General features: G+C 33.2%; 2 protein-coding genes across 5 annotated transcripts; both read right to left on the bottom strand.

Moving 5' to 3' along the window:
* Positions 1–3,607: 3,607 nt before the first annotated feature.
* LOC111795246 (patatin-like protein 2) lies at positions 3,608–6,323 on the bottom strand. The gene is made up of 6 exons (XM_023677551.1): positions 6,210–6,323; positions 5,889–6,070; positions 5,619–5,805; positions 4,431–4,592; positions 4,069–4,365; positions 3,608–3,832 (listed from the first exon to the last, which is right to left on the bottom strand). Exons 1-6 carry the CDS (start codon positions 6,321–6,323, stop codon positions 3,608–3,610), a joined length of 1,167 nt encoding a protein of 388 aa, XP_023533319.1.
* Positions 6,324–11,222: 4,899 nt separating this feature from the next.
* Positions 11,223–11,997, bottom strand: LOC111795245. 4 transcript variants are annotated; one of them, XM_023677546.1, is made up of 2 exons: positions 11,486–11,997; positions 11,223–11,453 (listed from the first exon to the last, which is right to left on the bottom strand). In XM_023677546.1, the coding sequence occupies exon 1, from the start codon at positions 11,963–11,965 to the stop codon at positions 11,504–11,506; it is 462 nt and encodes a 153-aa protein (XP_023533314.1). In that variant the 5' UTR covers positions 11,966–11,997; the 3' UTR covers positions 11,223–11,453; positions 11,486–11,503. The 4 variants fall into 4 exon arrangements, with proteins under 4 accessions (XP_023533314.1, XP_023533315.1, XP_023533317.1 ...); XM_023677547.1 differs by having other exon boundaries at positions 11,223–11,456; positions 11,489–11,997; XM_023677549.1 differs by having other exon boundaries at positions 11,223–11,473; positions 11,506–11,997.
* Between the last annotated feature and the right edge of the window lie 5,655 nt (positions 11,998–17,652).

Genomic DNA, 17,652 nt, shown 5'->3' with positions numbered 1-17,652 from the left:
ATCTCGAGTCAGAGTCAGCTATGTTATATATTATTCCCTACGTAACATGGCTTCCATGACATGACATAGGGAGGTTATACTTCATAGATTTTCTTATTTCAAAACATGCCATGTCATATCATATCATAGCATAACAAAACATATCATAGTATATCATAACATGTTATGACATGACATACCTTATTATTACCTAACATGACATTTTGTTTATAGCATAGTATTATTTCGTATATCATATAATGTAATATAACATAATATCATATATCAAAACAAATCACACATATGACATATGTAAGAGTCATTGGGCACATGTCATCATACATAAAACAATTCTTCCAACCAAATCGATAATAGAGTCACTTACTTGGTTGACCTAAGCTCGAGTTACTAATTATTCTTGGTATTAACCTGAATTTGCTCCTCAGATCCATTATGTTGATAATATCAATTAAAACAAAATGACTGCAAAGATCAACCATCTTACCGTCCAATTATTGAGGATAAAGAAATATCTCGACATAAGTATTTAATGTTTTAAAAGATAAAAACAATTTCTTTATTTTGTTAGTTCACTGTAGTTAGTTTCTTATCCAAGACATACATTCCTAACCACATTTAATTTTAACTAAAATAACATTCCATAAAAGAAGAGGAAGGTCTAAGATATAACACTCTTCATTATTATTATTATTATTATTATTATTATTATTATTATTATTATTATTATTATTATTATTTTTAACCGTAGGGAGATGGGAGATCGGTTTTCTTTTTTTAATTAATTAATTAATTTTTTTATTTTATCATTTATTTTTTTAATTGTTGTTATAAGGATACTTCTCTATTATGATGAGTACAGATACGTACACTGAGATTGATTATGATCACCATATTCACCATGGTGATACGACGACCACTATTTCCTTTGGGTGTCCGGCAACAACCCGTCAGCGAGTGCTAGCCCTACCATCAGGCCTAGGGGGTGTGCAAGCCCGCCTAGTGGGTTCACGTTCACATGTGTGAGTCATGTATAAAGAAGTAATACACTTCCAATTTAGCCTAGACTGAAAAGCCACCTAAGAGAATGAAATAATGTTTTAAATGATAGGCTTTACCATGTTGCATGTGACTGCATTTCACAATCTCATAGTAGGGTCACTTATTAAATATTTCTTAAAATACTCAAACCATGTGTTACTTTTAAATTTCATGCAAAGGCAAGACACCCCTGTACAGATAACGACAACATTGTGACAAAAGGCATGGAATCGTGTTAGGTAGCTGTATTTATGTTTATTTGTAGCTCTTGGATCACGGGCATTGTGTTATTCTTCTCCTTATTTTATTTAAATTTTCGTTGTTCAGTTTTAAAATTTTCATTTTCAAACGGCCTAAATCCACGATATCATTTATGAACTATTTTAAATGTTCCACACTTTACAATCATGTCATGCATGTCGTAGAAAATTAGGGTCGTTAATTGTTGATATAGATAGTAACTTTAGTTTTCTTTAAACCTTTCTTAGTCATCCTATACTTTCATTTAAATATGATTTCGATGCATTTATATACCCTTCCGTCACAACTTTAAACTAAAATAATAACATAAACAAAGACTTAAGTGGTAAATTGACTAAAGTTTACAAAATAATGGACTGTTTGATAAAATATTACGCAGTTTTGTTTGCGTTCTTCGAGTTTTTTATTTCAAATAATTATTTAAAAGATAAAATATTTGAAAATCATAGCATTCGCTGTACCATTGGCTTGTCGGTTAATGACTTATTATAATGTAGCATGAGATGATCATACATGTTTTTAACATTATTGTACCACCTGTTTTTTTTTTTTTTAATTATTCATTATGATTCAATGAAAATTTTAATCTCTAATCTTTTTGTTAATATATAATAGTCAAATTAACTAATACTTGTTTAATATACAATTTTTAGTTTAACATGTATATTTAAGAAAAAAGAAAAAGAAAAAAGAAGGCATGATATGGTGATATAATTCATAAATATTTTTTGGTCAACCTTATAGCCAACCCATTAGTCCCTTTAATTACTCAATTGTGAACATGCTACCCAAATTGAATATATATATATAGATGAGAATCAAAACAGATAAATGCAATGAAATATATATTTGATCTTGAGCCTAAAGTTTGGATACCAAATAATATGGAATCAATACAAAGGAAGTAAGATTCAGATTACCTTGTTGATCGAATATTTTAGGGTAAGAATGCTTATTTGAGATTCGAATCACTTCACAAGCAAGATCGATCATGTCTAGCTTGAATGATTCTTGTTGATCAAATCTCACAAGGCAAGAACACTTGTTTGAGATTTGAATCACTCCACAAATAAGATTGATCATGTCGAGTTTGAATGATTCTACATGTAACCTAAACTACATATAATTGCAAATAAATTTAGTCATTGACTAAAGGAAAACACGCAAATGGTTCTTTTAATATATTTTTCAAGTCTATTTACAAATACAACATACATGGCTTTATACAATAACTCTAAATTACTCTAAATTATCATTAACTCAAAATTTATAACATTGAAGTTTCATTCTTTTTCGATGTGGCATGAATTGAAATATCTTTTAATAATTTCAACAGAATTTTCTTTACATCTTCATTGAAGTATAGTGTATGATTGATGTCTTTTGGTTCATATCAATCCATGTAAGTGGCCCTACTATCGACTTGGCCGAAAGACTTGCTTTATGTATAATTGGTCCGTGCCCAGGGGCCCATGCACGTGTCATCTATGTTGAAATGATGTGTTATTATGATATAATATATTATGATGATGTGATGTATACTTTGATGCTATGATACGTTATGATGATGATGTAGTATGCTATGATGACATGAGATATATGATGATACCTCATGTTACGATGGTATGCATGTATGAGATGTCATGTCATGTTGCACTATGATATGACATGCTATGACATGAATGGTAATGAAGAGTTTTGGAATACACAGCCCCTAAGTAATGTTATGAATGATGAATGTATGAAAGCTTATGCATACATGTTACCTAGGGTAATATGTGAAGGATATGTGGGGTTATGCCACATGAAAGTTTAAGACAAAAAGTATAGGGACCTTAGGCATATTGTATGTTCATTTACATCATAATACTTATTTTTATGATGAGTACGAACGGGTACACTATGATGATGATGATAATGACGACGACAACTATCATGTTTGGCATGATACACGACGGTCACTCTACCTCTTAACATTCAGCTACAGTCAACTAGCTCGACCATGCAGACCAAGGGGGTATGTGAGCCTGCCTGGTGAGTCTATGCTCGCACGTGTAGGTCGTGTGTAGAGAAGTATTACACATCCAATTTGTCCGGACTAGAGGCCACCTAAGAGATTATGGTTTTAAAGGATAGATCTCTAAATCATGATTGTACATGTTTACATTCACTGGCCCCAACGGTGGAGTCACTTACTCAATTTTTTTAAAAAATATTCGTTACTAAAGGCATGATAATAAACATACCAACGTAAGTTTAAAGTAAGTAATATAATATAACTTTAAAAATAGAAAGAGAACCGAGTGATTCAAGGGCTGAGTGGAAGCTTTCTCTGTTGAGAAAGCATGTTGGCAAATTGTGTGAGGGCTTCTTCATTTGTACCTTCTCCATCAACTGCCTCGTATTCTCCCGTTTCTAAGTTTACCCTCGACACCGATTTCTTTAACAGCTCCTTCCCCACCTCTGTCAGCTTCTTCAAGTTTTTCTCTGTTGCAATATCAACTAATGCTACTTCCCCACTCAAATCCGTGTCCTGTCCAACCCAAATCAATTCGAATTACGTCGAAATAAGTAAAAGAGACAAAAAAAAAAAAAAACTTTAAGCAATTTTCTTTGTTGTTATACATCTCACGAGTATTTATAGCTTAGAAAGCACTGACTAGCAACTATTACCAATTCTCCTATAATTGCTACATAAGTTAGTAACTTATTCTACTAAGTCTACTGACAATTCTTCTAAGTTAGTCGGTCATAGTGTGGAAGGGGTACCTGAATGCGAAGATAGTTTTTGTGGCAACGGAAGGATTGAAAGAAAGAACCAACATGAAAGTCGACCATATCGGAACTTGCATCGCTGAAGATATCAACTATTGGAGTGGCCCCATTGTCATAAACCCAATTAAACATGCCCCATTTTGCAGCTTTGGTAGCACTGTACTTTCCTTCATTCTTAGCTGCTCCAGTGCCTAAAGAAAGGACTAGCATCCTTTCTGTTTCCATGGGCTTGGTCTTGAAGGGTTCACAAATGTTTGTCCCTTTGGATACTTGGGTTATGGCAGCCAGGGTCTATACAATCAAATTTTGTGAGGAAATGTGGATGAGGTGCAAGAGTTTAATCACAAAATACTTACTGGGTTGTTTGCTGCAACTCCACCATCAACCATATTGAAAATGTGAGTATTTCCCATGGAGTTGGTTGTTTGAAATTCATATGCTGGCAAGTAAGTTGGTGCTGCAGATGTACTGATGCACACATCTGCCAACTTTGGATTCTTCAATTCATCCCACCTTGCCTGCATGTTCCAATTTAATCATAAAGTTTCAACCCGATCAATTCTATGCATAACTAAGGAATGTGACGGTGAGATTCTACATTGGTTGGGGAGGAGATAGAAACATTTTTTATAAGGGTGTGGAAATCTCTTCTTAGTAGACGAGTTTTAAAAACTTTGAGGGAAAGCTTGAAAGGAAAGTCTAAAGAGGACAACATTTGTTAGTCGGCGGCTTAAGCTGTTATAAATGGTATCAGAGCCAGACACCAAGCGATGTGCCAGCGAGGAGGTTGAACCTTGAAGGAGGGTGGACATGAGGTGGTGTGCCAACAAGGACGTTAGACCCCAAAAGGAGTGGATTAGGGGGTCCCACATCGATTGGAGAAGGGAACAAGTGCCAACGAGGACGTTGGGCTTCAAAAGGGGTGGATTGTGAGATCCCACATCGGTTGGGGAGGAAAACACCCTTTATAAGGGTGTGGAAATTAAACCTCTTTCTGGTAGACACCACATCGATTGAAGAAGGGAATAAGTGCCAACAAGGATGCTGGGCCCCGAAGGGGGTGGATTGTGAGATCTCACATTGGTTGAGGAGGAGAACGAAACACCCTTTTAAGGATATGAAAATCTCTCCCTAGTAGACGCGTTTTAAAAACCTTGAGAGGAACTTCGAAAAGGAAAGCCTAAGGATGTGAAAACCTCCTATGCAACTTTGAGAGTTAGCTTGAAAGGGAAAGTCTAAGGTGAGAAAACCTCTACAAGTAGATGCACCTCTACAAGTAGATGCGTTTTAAAAACTTTGAGGGGAAAATTTAAAAGAAAAACCCAAAAATGATAATATCTACTAGTGGTGAGCTTGGGCTCTTACAAAGATAGTCATGTATTGAGAAATTCCTAATCGTAGAACATTTTAGGAGAAGAATTGTTAGTAAAAAAACATTATGATTGAAAAGTATTTTTAGAACAAAACACAAGTATTTCATTTTATTTCAGTTATTTGTTTCGGTATACTTGAATCGAGAGTCAAAACCAACAAACTTCTCATACCTTAACATTGGAGAAGATCACAGGGTGAAGATGATTGATGTCAAACGCAGGAATAACAACATTTGTCAACGTTTCCTTAAGAGTTGTGTCCCCAAGTTGGTCATTCAGCAATGTCCTCAAGTATTTTCCATCGTACTTTGGCCCCAAAGCTTTACTAAATAAATTGGTGACTGAGCTGAATAAATGGCTGACACACAACAAAACACTCATTTAGTCATTATATCTAAACATTACAAAGTCATTCAAGCAAAGATGTATGGACGTACGAACTTTTTTTGGGGGAAAATTTTTGGAGAATGTTCCAAAAAGAAGTTGCTTAGATCTTTGGCTGCATATAAAGGCTTCTTGTCTTTGTTGGGAGCTGTAAGCATGATAGTAATTAAACCACCTGTACTTGTTCCAGCAATTAAATCGAAGTAATTCGCTATTCTTGCATCCGGGCCGTCCAATTCCTAACCAAAAAACAATCCTTTCTTATATCAATATAGAAATTATTCAAGCCTACTACTAAAAAATATTATCCTCTTTGACCTTTCTCATTCGGACTTTCCATCTAAGAAGAGGTTTCCACACCTTTATAAAGGTTATTACCTGAAGCTTGGACTCGAGAAAATCTAGAATAGTTGAAGGAATGATGCCTCTGATGCCACCTCCATCGATACTCAAAATAGTTGTCATCTTCGGTTTTGGAAGATCAGGTGCCATGGTTATTTTCTTGGTTTGGGTAGAAAGAAGGGTATCTCCAAAGGGGTTGTTATAAATGAAGAACCCTAGATGTCTGGTCAACCATGCATGTGCATGTTTTTTTATGTTTCTGTTCATAGATACAATTTTATTGGAAGGCAAGTCAACTATGGTGGGCACGTGGAATTTTGTCCGTTTTAAGAAATCATTGTTAATGGTTTTTGTGTTAAACAATAAGTTTTAATAATTTTTATTTTGTAGAGATCTCCATTACGTTTTAAATTTCTAATTGATGTTATTAATGTTAATTGAATTATGCCAAGTTGTTTCAAACAAATTCAAATAGAAATCACTATATCTCAATGTTCTGGTGGGCTGAAGGTGGCTGGGCTGGCGTTTGGGCCGAGGGAGGTGGGTCGCACGGTTTCGAGCCTAAGCTTCGGGTCTGGAGTCCTACGAAGCTCCTGTTTATATTATTGGCACTCATTCACTTCTCCAATCAATGTGGGACTCCCTAATCCACCCACCATTCGGGTTCTAGCATCCTTGCTGGTACACCGCTTTGTGTCCACCCTCTTCGGAGCTCAACTTCCTCGTTGGCACATTGCCTAGTGTTTAGCTCTTATACCCTTGTAACAACTCAAGTTCATCTCATTGGCACATTGGCCAGTGTCTGCTCTTATACCCTTGTAACAACTTAAGTTCATCAATAGTAGATATTGTCCTTTTTGGGCTTTTCCTTTCAAGCTTCCCTTTAAAGTTTTTAAAGCGCGTGTACTAGAAAGAGACGCTTATAAAGAATGTTTCGTTCTCATCTTTAACGTGGAATCCCATCGAATTTAAGGATTTATTAGATATTATTTGAAGTTTAAAAGGGAACTATAGAAAAGATAGGTGAAGATTAATAAATGTCCCGGGTCCAGTTTTTGTTCCGATTCACTAGCTAATGCTTGAACAGGCTAATCCGGAAGAGGGTCATGGCTCCTTCACTTGTCCTTGATTGAACTGCATTACGGAAGGTTCTCATGATTATAATCGGTGAATATGTAAATTAATTAGAGATTATTTTAATTATACATTAATATCATGACATAGTCAATCAATATCTAAATTGTTTAGGGGTTACTATCATGACAATCCATTAATATTTTAGTACAATGTAAATAAATGATTTCACATGTCAATCACTACCACTCTCAAATTAATTAATGCCTAATTGGATTCTTTTTTTTATTAAAAATAGATTCATGGCTTTTAATTAATATATATATATATATATATAATTTTGTAACGATGAACATTAGGATATGATGGTTAAATTTAATAAAACATATAAAAAAAGAACCTAAGTTTAAATATTCAGCTTATATACTTTTTGAAATTAAATACATTATAACATTATTAAGGAATCTCAATCTAAGTTTAAATTTGTGACATTCGAGTAAAAAAAGGTATATGAATCTATAACAGCTCAAGCCCATCGCTAGTAAATATTGTCCCTTTCAGGCTTCCTCTCGAGATTTTTAAACCCGTCATCTAGGGAGAGATTTCCACACCTTATAAAGAGTGTTTTGTTCTCCTTTTCAACTGATGTGGGATCTCACAATCCACTCTCTTTGGGGCCAACGTCATAGTTGGCACTCGTTTCTTTCTCCAATTGATGTGGGATCCCCCACCAAATCCACCTCCTTTGGGGTCCAGCATTCTTCCTGACACACCGCCTCATGTCCCCCCTTCGAGGCTCAGCCTCCTCACTGCCACATCACCTAGTACCTGGCTCTGATACCATTTGTAACCGCCCAATCCCACCGCTAGCAGATATTGTCTTCCTTGAGCTTTCCCTTTCGGGTTTCGCCTCAAGGTTTTTAAAACGCATAATCTAGGGAGAGATTTTCACACCTAAAGAATGTTTTGTTCTCCTCTCTAACCGATATGGAATCTCACAATGAATCGATGCCACATCTGAATAACAAGTGATCTTAAAGATAAAGATTTATTATAAAGAATTTAAAGTTGCTATCTACATCAATAAGATGCATCTTTCTTTTTAGTGAGTTAATCATAGAAAATAACTCGTGTTGATCTATAAGGATAGTTTTCATTCTTAGAAGTAAGGAGTAAAAACATAATCATGTCGTAGAAAATGCAAGAAAGTATTGGGGTAATTAGGTGAATCGAAATGAAAACGGAGCTTTTTAAAGTGTCCTTTCCTTACCAGCTGGATCCATAGCAAAATAAAGGTTAAAGGAAGAAGGTGGTGAGAAAATGGTAAGAAAATGGTACCAAATTTAAAGGTGAAGATGTAATGATATGAATGAAGTGAATTTATGATAAGCTTTTTGACCTTATGGGGGCAATTCATTGCTTACCCACTCATGAAATTGATTCAAATCCACCCACGAACCTTCCTCCTTTGGTAAACAAATCAAAAGCAACTCTTCTTTATTCTTTTCTGGTGGAACACACCCCTTCAAATCAACCATCAAGATCATTCATCTTTCAACCCTTTACCATACTTTATCTAAAACTTCATTCAAATTATTATCATCTTTATGTAATTCTTGTTTATTATTATAGAGTTTGAAAACCCAAAATATCACAATTTTGAGCAAATTCATGAATTTAATCATTCGTACCAGTGTAATCATAGTAAAATTACATTTGAAATCTCGATTAACCATGTCTATAATCTTATGTTCAAATTTCATTCTCGAACATATTTGAATTCATAGTATTCTTTACATATGGCTCGTGAATTTGAACACTTTTAGGGTTGTTACAACAAATTTCTTTTGCACATAAAGATCACATTGATGTAGTGCAAAGATCAAGTGAGATCTTTTTCTATCTCGTATTTAGCACAAAAAAACGTGTTTAAAATAAAAACGTGTTCTAGAAAATGGAAAAACTTTTAGATAACTTTTATTAGCGAAAAGTATTTTTCTTTTTTACTTTTGGTGCTTTCAAAAACTATAGTAATGAAACTTAAAAATAAAAAAAAATGAAGCAATTAAAATGAAATAATTGGTAGAGTCCAATAAGAATAGACTATGTGGAGACCCCATCAATACATAACATATAATACAATGTCAAATGTCACATCAACTTTGGCATTTTCATTTAACTATCTAACCCTACCTATTATATTCCACCATAGACTAGTCTCTTCTTTCCTTCATAGTAGGCCCAATTTACTTTTTTTTTTCTTTTAATATAATTTTCTTTCTCTCTCAAATATATTTTCAATTTAAATTTTAAAAAAAATAATTTATTTTTATATTATAAGTTTTTAATTTCATCCCATTACATTTTAGATCGAAAAAGTTACTGTGAGAACCCACATGGTTTGGAGAGGAGAACAAAACACCTTTTGTGAGGGTGTGAAAACCTTTCCCTAGCAGATACGTTTTAAAAGCTTGAGGGAAAGCCCGAAAGAGAAAACTCAAAGAGGAAAACATCTACTAGCTGCTTGAGCCGTTACAAATGGTATCAGAGCCAAACACCGGACTATATGCCAGCGAGGAGGCTCTTCTTTGAAGGGAGTAGACACAAGGCGGTGTACCGATAAGAATGCTAGACCCTGAAGAAAGTAGATTTGGTGGGGGTCCCACATCGATTGAAGAAAAAAATGAATGTCGACGACAATGGGGAGTGGATTTGGTGGGGGTCTTACATCGATTGAAAAAAGGAACGAGTGCCGACAAAGATGCTGAGCCCTGAGAGAGGATGGATTGTGAGAACCCACCCATTGGTCCAATGAAAAGTTTATAGTTTTCATTAGAAATCTCAATTTTAAAAAACAAATATGAATAAAACAAAATAAAATAAAATAAAATAATCCAATAGTTTGATTTGAAATTTGATAATTGGTATATTAGAATCTCCTCAAGATCTATACTGGCATCCGCAACCACTGATTTTCCATTTAATTAATTAATTTATTTTTTATTTTTTTTGAAATTAAATTATGAACCGACATAATCCGACATTTCAATTTTAATTATATTAAATATTTCTTCAAGTTTTCCAACTAAATAAAATATTGCTACAATTAAACATCGACATATTTAAACGTTGTTTGACGTTGGGTGTTTAAAAATTGTCTTTGGATTAGAATAAACCTAGATTTATTAGCTAATAAATTCATTAAAATTTTGAAAATAATTATCCATTTATATTTGAATATTCTTTATTACAAAAATAGTATTCTACCATTTATTATATGGCTAGCTAAAGATATTAAACGTCTAAATGTATAGGTGATTCTTCAATCTAGTTTTTTTCTTTGCGAAATAAGGTGTCATTACATGCATCACGTGATTAATGCGTGTAAAAAAACATCTATTTAAAACATTTCATAAAATATGTCTATATTAGTTGAAAATCTACGACTGAGCTTTAGATTATTGGTCTCTATCTTGCTTGCTAGTCCGACTTGAGCGTGCTTTGTACTATACCTCGTTGTTTGAGGCTTGAAAGTTGAATCATAAACCTTTTCAAAAAGCTCCTCATGAGGCAATATAAGTGTAAATTGATATTACATCCTTTTCCACTATGAATCATCTCTGAATGACATAAGCTTGTAACTCGTCATATTTATCTCATTCATCTTACTTACTAATTCAACAACAAAATATGTCACCACTTGTGTATCCTATTTCGATCTTTGTGCAATCTTTGTGTGAAAATAGACGTCGTATTCACTTTATCTCTATTGCCCAGTTCATGAGTTGACTTGAAACTTCACCCTTTTATACCACATTAGTTATATAACAAGTTATGAACTTTTTCAAATTTAAAATATTAACGTTCGTATTCTTTTCTAATAAGGTGAGATTATTTGTTATTAATATTATGTCCTCCTTAATATATCACGTAACGAAATGATTGATCCGCCCCGTTGTCGTTGGAACACGTATGGAAATGAAAATATAATACATACCCATTAATAATTTGGAACATGAAAATATTAATTTTTTTTTTAGTAATGAGGGGTAAATATGTAAAAGTGGAGAAGAAAGAATCTTGAGGCAATACCATGGGATGCGGAAGAAACAAAACATCCACATAAAGCAACCTCACCATCTCAATTTCCAAAACCCCCAAAAAACCAAACTAAACAGCTCATAATTACAATTTTAGCCCTACACACATCCATCCATCCATCCATCCATCCATCCATCCATCCATCCATCCATCCATCATTCAGGGATTGCACACAATTTCGCCGTGAATTTCCTACTTCCACCACTCCTTGTCCCCTTCTTCACACCCTTTCTCGGACCCTTCCTAAGCTCCTCCTCACAAAACACCACCGGCCGCCGTGACCCACATTTCTCACTCCCACCACCGCCAGCCTTCATCAGCGCCGAGCTAGCCTTAACAGCCAATGCAGCCATATCCTCCGCGTGAAGCGGCTTGTTCAGCTTCTCCAACGGCAGCGCAAAGTAAAGCTGCCCGAGTTGAAGCTCGTCGTCGTCGTCCACGGCGGTTACAACATCGTTGAAATCCATATCGTCGGAGTTGCAAATGAAACTCGCCGGATCTTTATGTAGTACATACGAAACCTTGACCGGATAGGAATATTCCAGCAATGTTCCGTCGGAAAGAATGAGTTTGGCCGTAGAAACATTGGGGGAATCGGAGGAAATGCAAATACCCATTTCTTTTTCTGTTTTTTTTTTTTTTTTTTGNTTGGAATCGGACTGAACTCAGTGAGTCAGAAGAGAGCGAGTTGCGATTGAGCGAAGAGGACGGAGAAATGAATATGGGTATATAAAGGAAAGAAGGGTGCCTCGAAAATTGAACAGGACTGCCACGTAGGATTTTTGTCGTTTTATTCTGCCAGGCTGTATTGTTAGTGGTGTTGGGCTGGAAGGAAGACTCGTGGAAATATAAAATAAATAATAAGTTTTAACCAATTTTTCTCCAAATAGTCATTTTTTTTTAGAGATTTACCAAATTTTAGTAGTAACTAAATTCAAATACGAAAATATCCCTAAAGTATTAATAATAAATTACTGTTTTACACGAGTTAATATTATTGAAGTTTGTGAAGTTATTCGGTAAATATGCGTATTTAAATACTTAAAATAGCTGAAACTAGTAGGATTTTTCGGTAAATATATATACTTAAATAGTAAATACGGTTGATATTGGTGAAATTGTATGGTTGAACTCCGTTCAATTTAAGTGAATGATTTGGACACCCATCGAATCTTATGTAGACCATATTGAAACCTAAGTTCAACCGATTTTCTCAAATTTATATTTATGAGTAAAAATTATAGATATTTACACGGTCAGAATCTTCTCATCTTTTATTTCAGTTTTTATCTTTTAAGTTCTTTAAGATTTTTATTGAATTTTTTTAATATATATATAGATATATATTTTGTTAATGAAAGGTAAAACAACCTAATAAATTTAATAATATTTTGTAAATAAAAATATAATAAGATGAATATAATTTTAAAAAACTCAATTTTAATATTAAAATATAAATTATTTTTTTAATATACAAATGGTAATATAATATCTTAGCCCAATTTTATTTCGTACCATATTTTAACTGCATTATATTAAAATCGACAGCTAAAGTTATTTAATTTAGAGAAAAAGTTTTACCCTAAGTGCGTTTTTTTAAATATATTAAAAAAAATATTACTAAACTTTATAAATTTGTTCCAAAATTACATTTTTATTCTTTCATAATTTATAATATTATAAATATTTCTAAACTACTTTGGAAATAGACATTATGTTAATGAAACATCAAATTAAATTAAAGTAATGATATAAGAATAATTAAGACGTTACTTAAATATGTCGTCAGTTAATATTTTGTAATGATAAGCCACTTTTAAACTTTGAAAATTATTAAATTTTAACCTTTACTGGATATAAGACTAAATTCATAGTCAAACCAATTATATTGAAGTTGACTTTTTTTTTTCTTCCCAATTTTTGAATTAAAGCATTAGTTGAATTATAGTTGGAAAAGTTTCTTTGTTTGGAATATTTCCTTATTCCTATTTTAATCCATATCCTCTCAAATTTCCCATTTTCTTTTTTAAAAATATAAAAATATAACACACCTTTCAAATTTCAATATTGCAATGTAGTATAAAAATAATTGATATGAGGCGAGACTAGAATTTAGCAACATTGGAGGGAAAAGTGGAGACGTAAAATGAGTGGTGCGAGACAAGAATGGGGGCGAAAATAAGGATTACAGTCTCCGTCCTAGCCTCGTTTTACTAATAGTACTAATAGAAACAAAAAATCCTTAATTCTTTCACTATTTCTTGTTTAAATGGACCGTCGTCCTACGGATTAAATGAACATTTTTAGCGTTTAGGTAAAAGACAAGAATGAAAGGAGGAGAGAGAAAGTAAAAGAAGAGCGTAGAAACGAAGAAATGTAAAGTGATAGGTGGAGGAGTGAGAGAAGAAGGGGGCAAAGCAAGGAGTTTGAAGTCCTCAGACAAGCTGCCACGTTTCACCGCATGCAACTAGCCACGTCTTCATCCATAAAAGAAACCATTCACTTTTATTTTATTTTATTTGGATAAAATTAAATTAAATGCTTCTCATTCTTTTCTATTATTATGCAAATTATTGAAACTTGTCTACAAACAAAATCCTAATAAATATATTTTTAAAAAAATAATTTTCTCATTTGTTGGTTAGCGGCAAAATTTCCATTTTACCCCTACCTTTTAAGGGATGGTTTGGTGGAAAGTTCTAATATATGGAAGTTAAATTCATATTTATTACCCAATTTTCAACCTTTTACTAAGAAAACATAATATTATACATTTCGGGTTTGGAAGTGCACATAGTGCTCAGACCATCCTATCATAAAAACATCATGACATGTCTTGGTCTATACGTCTAGTTCGAGCAAAATTTGATGTGTAGTACTCTCTACACACAGTTCACGTACGTGCACATGCATCCCAAGCAAGCTTGAATATGTACCCTTAGACCTACCCTTCAACTAACGTACACTCAAGATGTCGGAATGTCACCGAGGGAAAAGAGCGTGTATAGTATTATGGTATACATAATACCACAATATAACATCATAGTATACAAGTCCATATTAATCATAGCAGAGAAGTATCTCGATGCGCATGTCGAGCTACGTGCTATCCTTATATTTTTTAAGTAAAGGTAAAACTCTCATGCACGAATAACAGTGAACACTGGAAAGACCATGAAAATTAAAGATAGATCATGATAGGGCAATAGAACACATTGAAGACTTGTTATATTTATTTTTGTCTTGAACGGAATAGGTAAGCCTATGACTTTATTTTAAAAGTATTTAATATGAGCTTTCGCATATGTATTTAAAGCCTGTGTTACACTAATCCAAGCTCATAAGTCATGAACATTTCATAATAACACGTGCGAGAGGGAGTAGTTTCGTCATTTCCCGTAAACCTTAGCTTATGCCCTCAAATGTATTTTAGTATCTTAAAACTTACATAACCATTCATACTACCATACTTTGAAGTCCTCAAATAAGGTGCCACGTTTCAATGCATGCAACTAGGCACGACTTCATCCATAAAAAGAACCATTCTCTTTTTAATGGATAAAATTAAATGCTTCTCATTCTTTTTTTTATTATGGAAATGATTGAAACTTGCCAAAAATACACAATTCTAGAACACATTTATTATGGAAAGTAGAATTATAAGTCGATCTAATAAGAAACGTCTCTCAAAATGTGATTTTTGTGTAATGAGAACCACGACAATTATTAGATAAAAATTAAGGTTATTAATGATGTTCTTTGTCATTTTTTAAAAATCTTAATTACTTTCTTATCTTTTAAATGTTGTGTTTTAGGTAAAATAATCATACAACACCAAGAAATACTTCCACTTAAACGTTCTAATTTAATACTATTTACTATTTATGTGCATTCAAACACATAATACTATTTAATGGCTTTGAATTCTTGACAAGCTGGCTCGTCCTAACCAATTAAGCTTAGAAGATCGGGGAATGACCCATAAGCTTGCATACATAGCCTAAATCAGTTTGCAAACCAATTAGAATCACATCATGCATAACAGAGCCTAACGATTAGTCACAAGGCTCCAATTGCAATCTAAACGTCATATCTCGAGATTCTTAGGCTAAAACATGCACATTTCTTTATTAGCTCAATTATAACATTCTCATGCTAATCCAAGTCAATCTTATAGATAAACTTGTGTGGAAAGTATGAAATGGCTACTTAAGTGTTCAAGGTGTTTTGGGTGCTCGGTTTTCCTGTTTCTCGAAGTATGAATCTTCATAAATTCCTTTAGTAGGCCCTAAATTGAGTTGAGAGAAGAAAATCGGTGAAAATAGATAAAAAAAATTGCACTATCAATAATTAGTATAATCTTAAATAGTATGTAATTCACATACAGGAGGATCATGTTAAAGAAATACCTTAAATAATTTATAGTATTTGGATAAGGTTGAGTGTCTTATCTTGCTATCACATTAATAAGATCCACTTTGTAATTATTACAAGTGATTTGATCTAAGTCGTTTACGTGGAGATACATAAGCGAGGATATTATATACAATGAGTTTGTATATGATTAAACCATGAATTATATTCTCTCCTTATAAATTTGTTTATTGAAGAGATAAATATTTCACAAGATGATTATATGCGACTCATTCTTGACCCCAAGTGAGTTGAAATTCTCCCTACGAAGGCTTATCCTTTGATTTGTTTGGGAAAGAGAAGGAAACGTGTTAAGGCCGCAAGAAAAAAAAAAAAAAAAAAAAAAAAAAAAAAAAAAAAAAAAAAAANCCCGAAAGTGATGAAAACACCAATGTAAATGAAGCTCATGTCAACGACACAAAATTAATGCAACGAAATCGTATTGCGGGGGCGTTAACATCGCTCGCATCTGCCAAAATCGTCATCAACAATCATTAAAGGTGAAATCACCGCTCACTTGGTTAAATTTGGTCCACTTCTATAGGTATGTGGTTATGTCGTTGGACAAAAGATTTCTAGTGAGCTACGATGTGCATGTCATTGTTAGAGAGGAAGGATTGTGTGTCGAAAAATATGCCAAAAGAACGTGCAAGAGAAGAGTGTCTTACAAAATTTAACTAACTTCTAAACAAACATAAATAAAAACATGAAAAAAATAATTATGAATTTGAAACTTAATTAAAATTCTATCATAAAAAATCCAAAAACTTCAAATATCTTTTTAACTCAATCCATTTCAATCTAATTTATTCAAATTATATGTAAGTAATCATTCAAATATCAAAATTGAAAATGCAGGGTGTAACATGTTTAAATTATAGACAACGTTTGCACACTTGTAATTAGGTTGTTTGTCAAAGTGTGAATGAAAAAACTAAGAACAAAGAGATCCAGGAGGCCAGAAATCCGACCAAGTAAGATGTTGTCAGAACAGTGTTGGTGGATGCGAAGCCTACGAGAGATATCCACTTGTCTATGTTTCATTTGTGTTATGTGTCCAACATGTGCACTTGGTAACAACAACAACACACACAAACCCCTTCTAAATTAATCCCATGTCCTTGTTCTTTATCAGGTCTCAAACCCCATATGCTCCTATAATTGGCCAATATAAAATCCCCTATTCACTTTTCCACACTCTAACCTCAATTATTGTCCTTCCAATATACTACCACTTTTCATAAATTATAAACAATTTGTAACTAATACATCCCGATCATCGTCAAATTAATTAATATATAGACTGTTCAAATGGAATGCAGCTCCTATATTATTGTAGGCGTGTCGTATTTGCTTAAATATTATAATGTTGATATTTTTTTTTTCCTTCTCTATGGATTTGTCTCTACGTGCTTTTATTCGATAATAAATTCTTTTATTTTTAAAAATTTATGCATTGGTTACTAGTCATTTTCTTTTCTTTACTTCCGTAGTTTGATTGTGGCATCTAAGGAGATGAACGTAAGAATGGATCAAGGTACAAAGGGATTGAAACAGCAATCGAAAAATGCATGAATCTACCCATGAGCTCCTTGTAGCCTTTTTAGATAAGGAAGCACATGAATAAATTGACTTAACAAGAAAAAGTTAAAAAAATGGTACAATACAAGGTACGATATGTTTTTTAAAAAGCTATATATAATTGATATGATTATCTACATCAATAAAATTCATTTTTTTAAAAATTTATAGTCAGCATGCTTAACTTCGAAGTAACTTTCGAGTTTGTGTCTCTAATTTAAAAAAAATGTTTGATGGGGTTTGGTGATTGAGGCTAATAATTGAAGCAATCTCCAAAGCTTAAAGCCAAATATCATTAGAAGCACCACCA

Source organism: Cucurbita pepo, chromosome LG05 (genome assembly GCF_002806865.2).
Source record: "Cucurbita pepo subsp. pepo cultivar mu-cu-16 chromosome LG05, ASM280686v2, whole genome shotgun sequence".
Lineage (NCBI taxonomy): Eukaryota > Viridiplantae > Streptophyta > Magnoliopsida > Cucurbitales > Cucurbitaceae > Cucurbita > Cucurbita pepo.
Note: the sequence above shows the minus strand (reverse complement) of the source record. Positions and strands in the feature narration are given on the sequence as shown.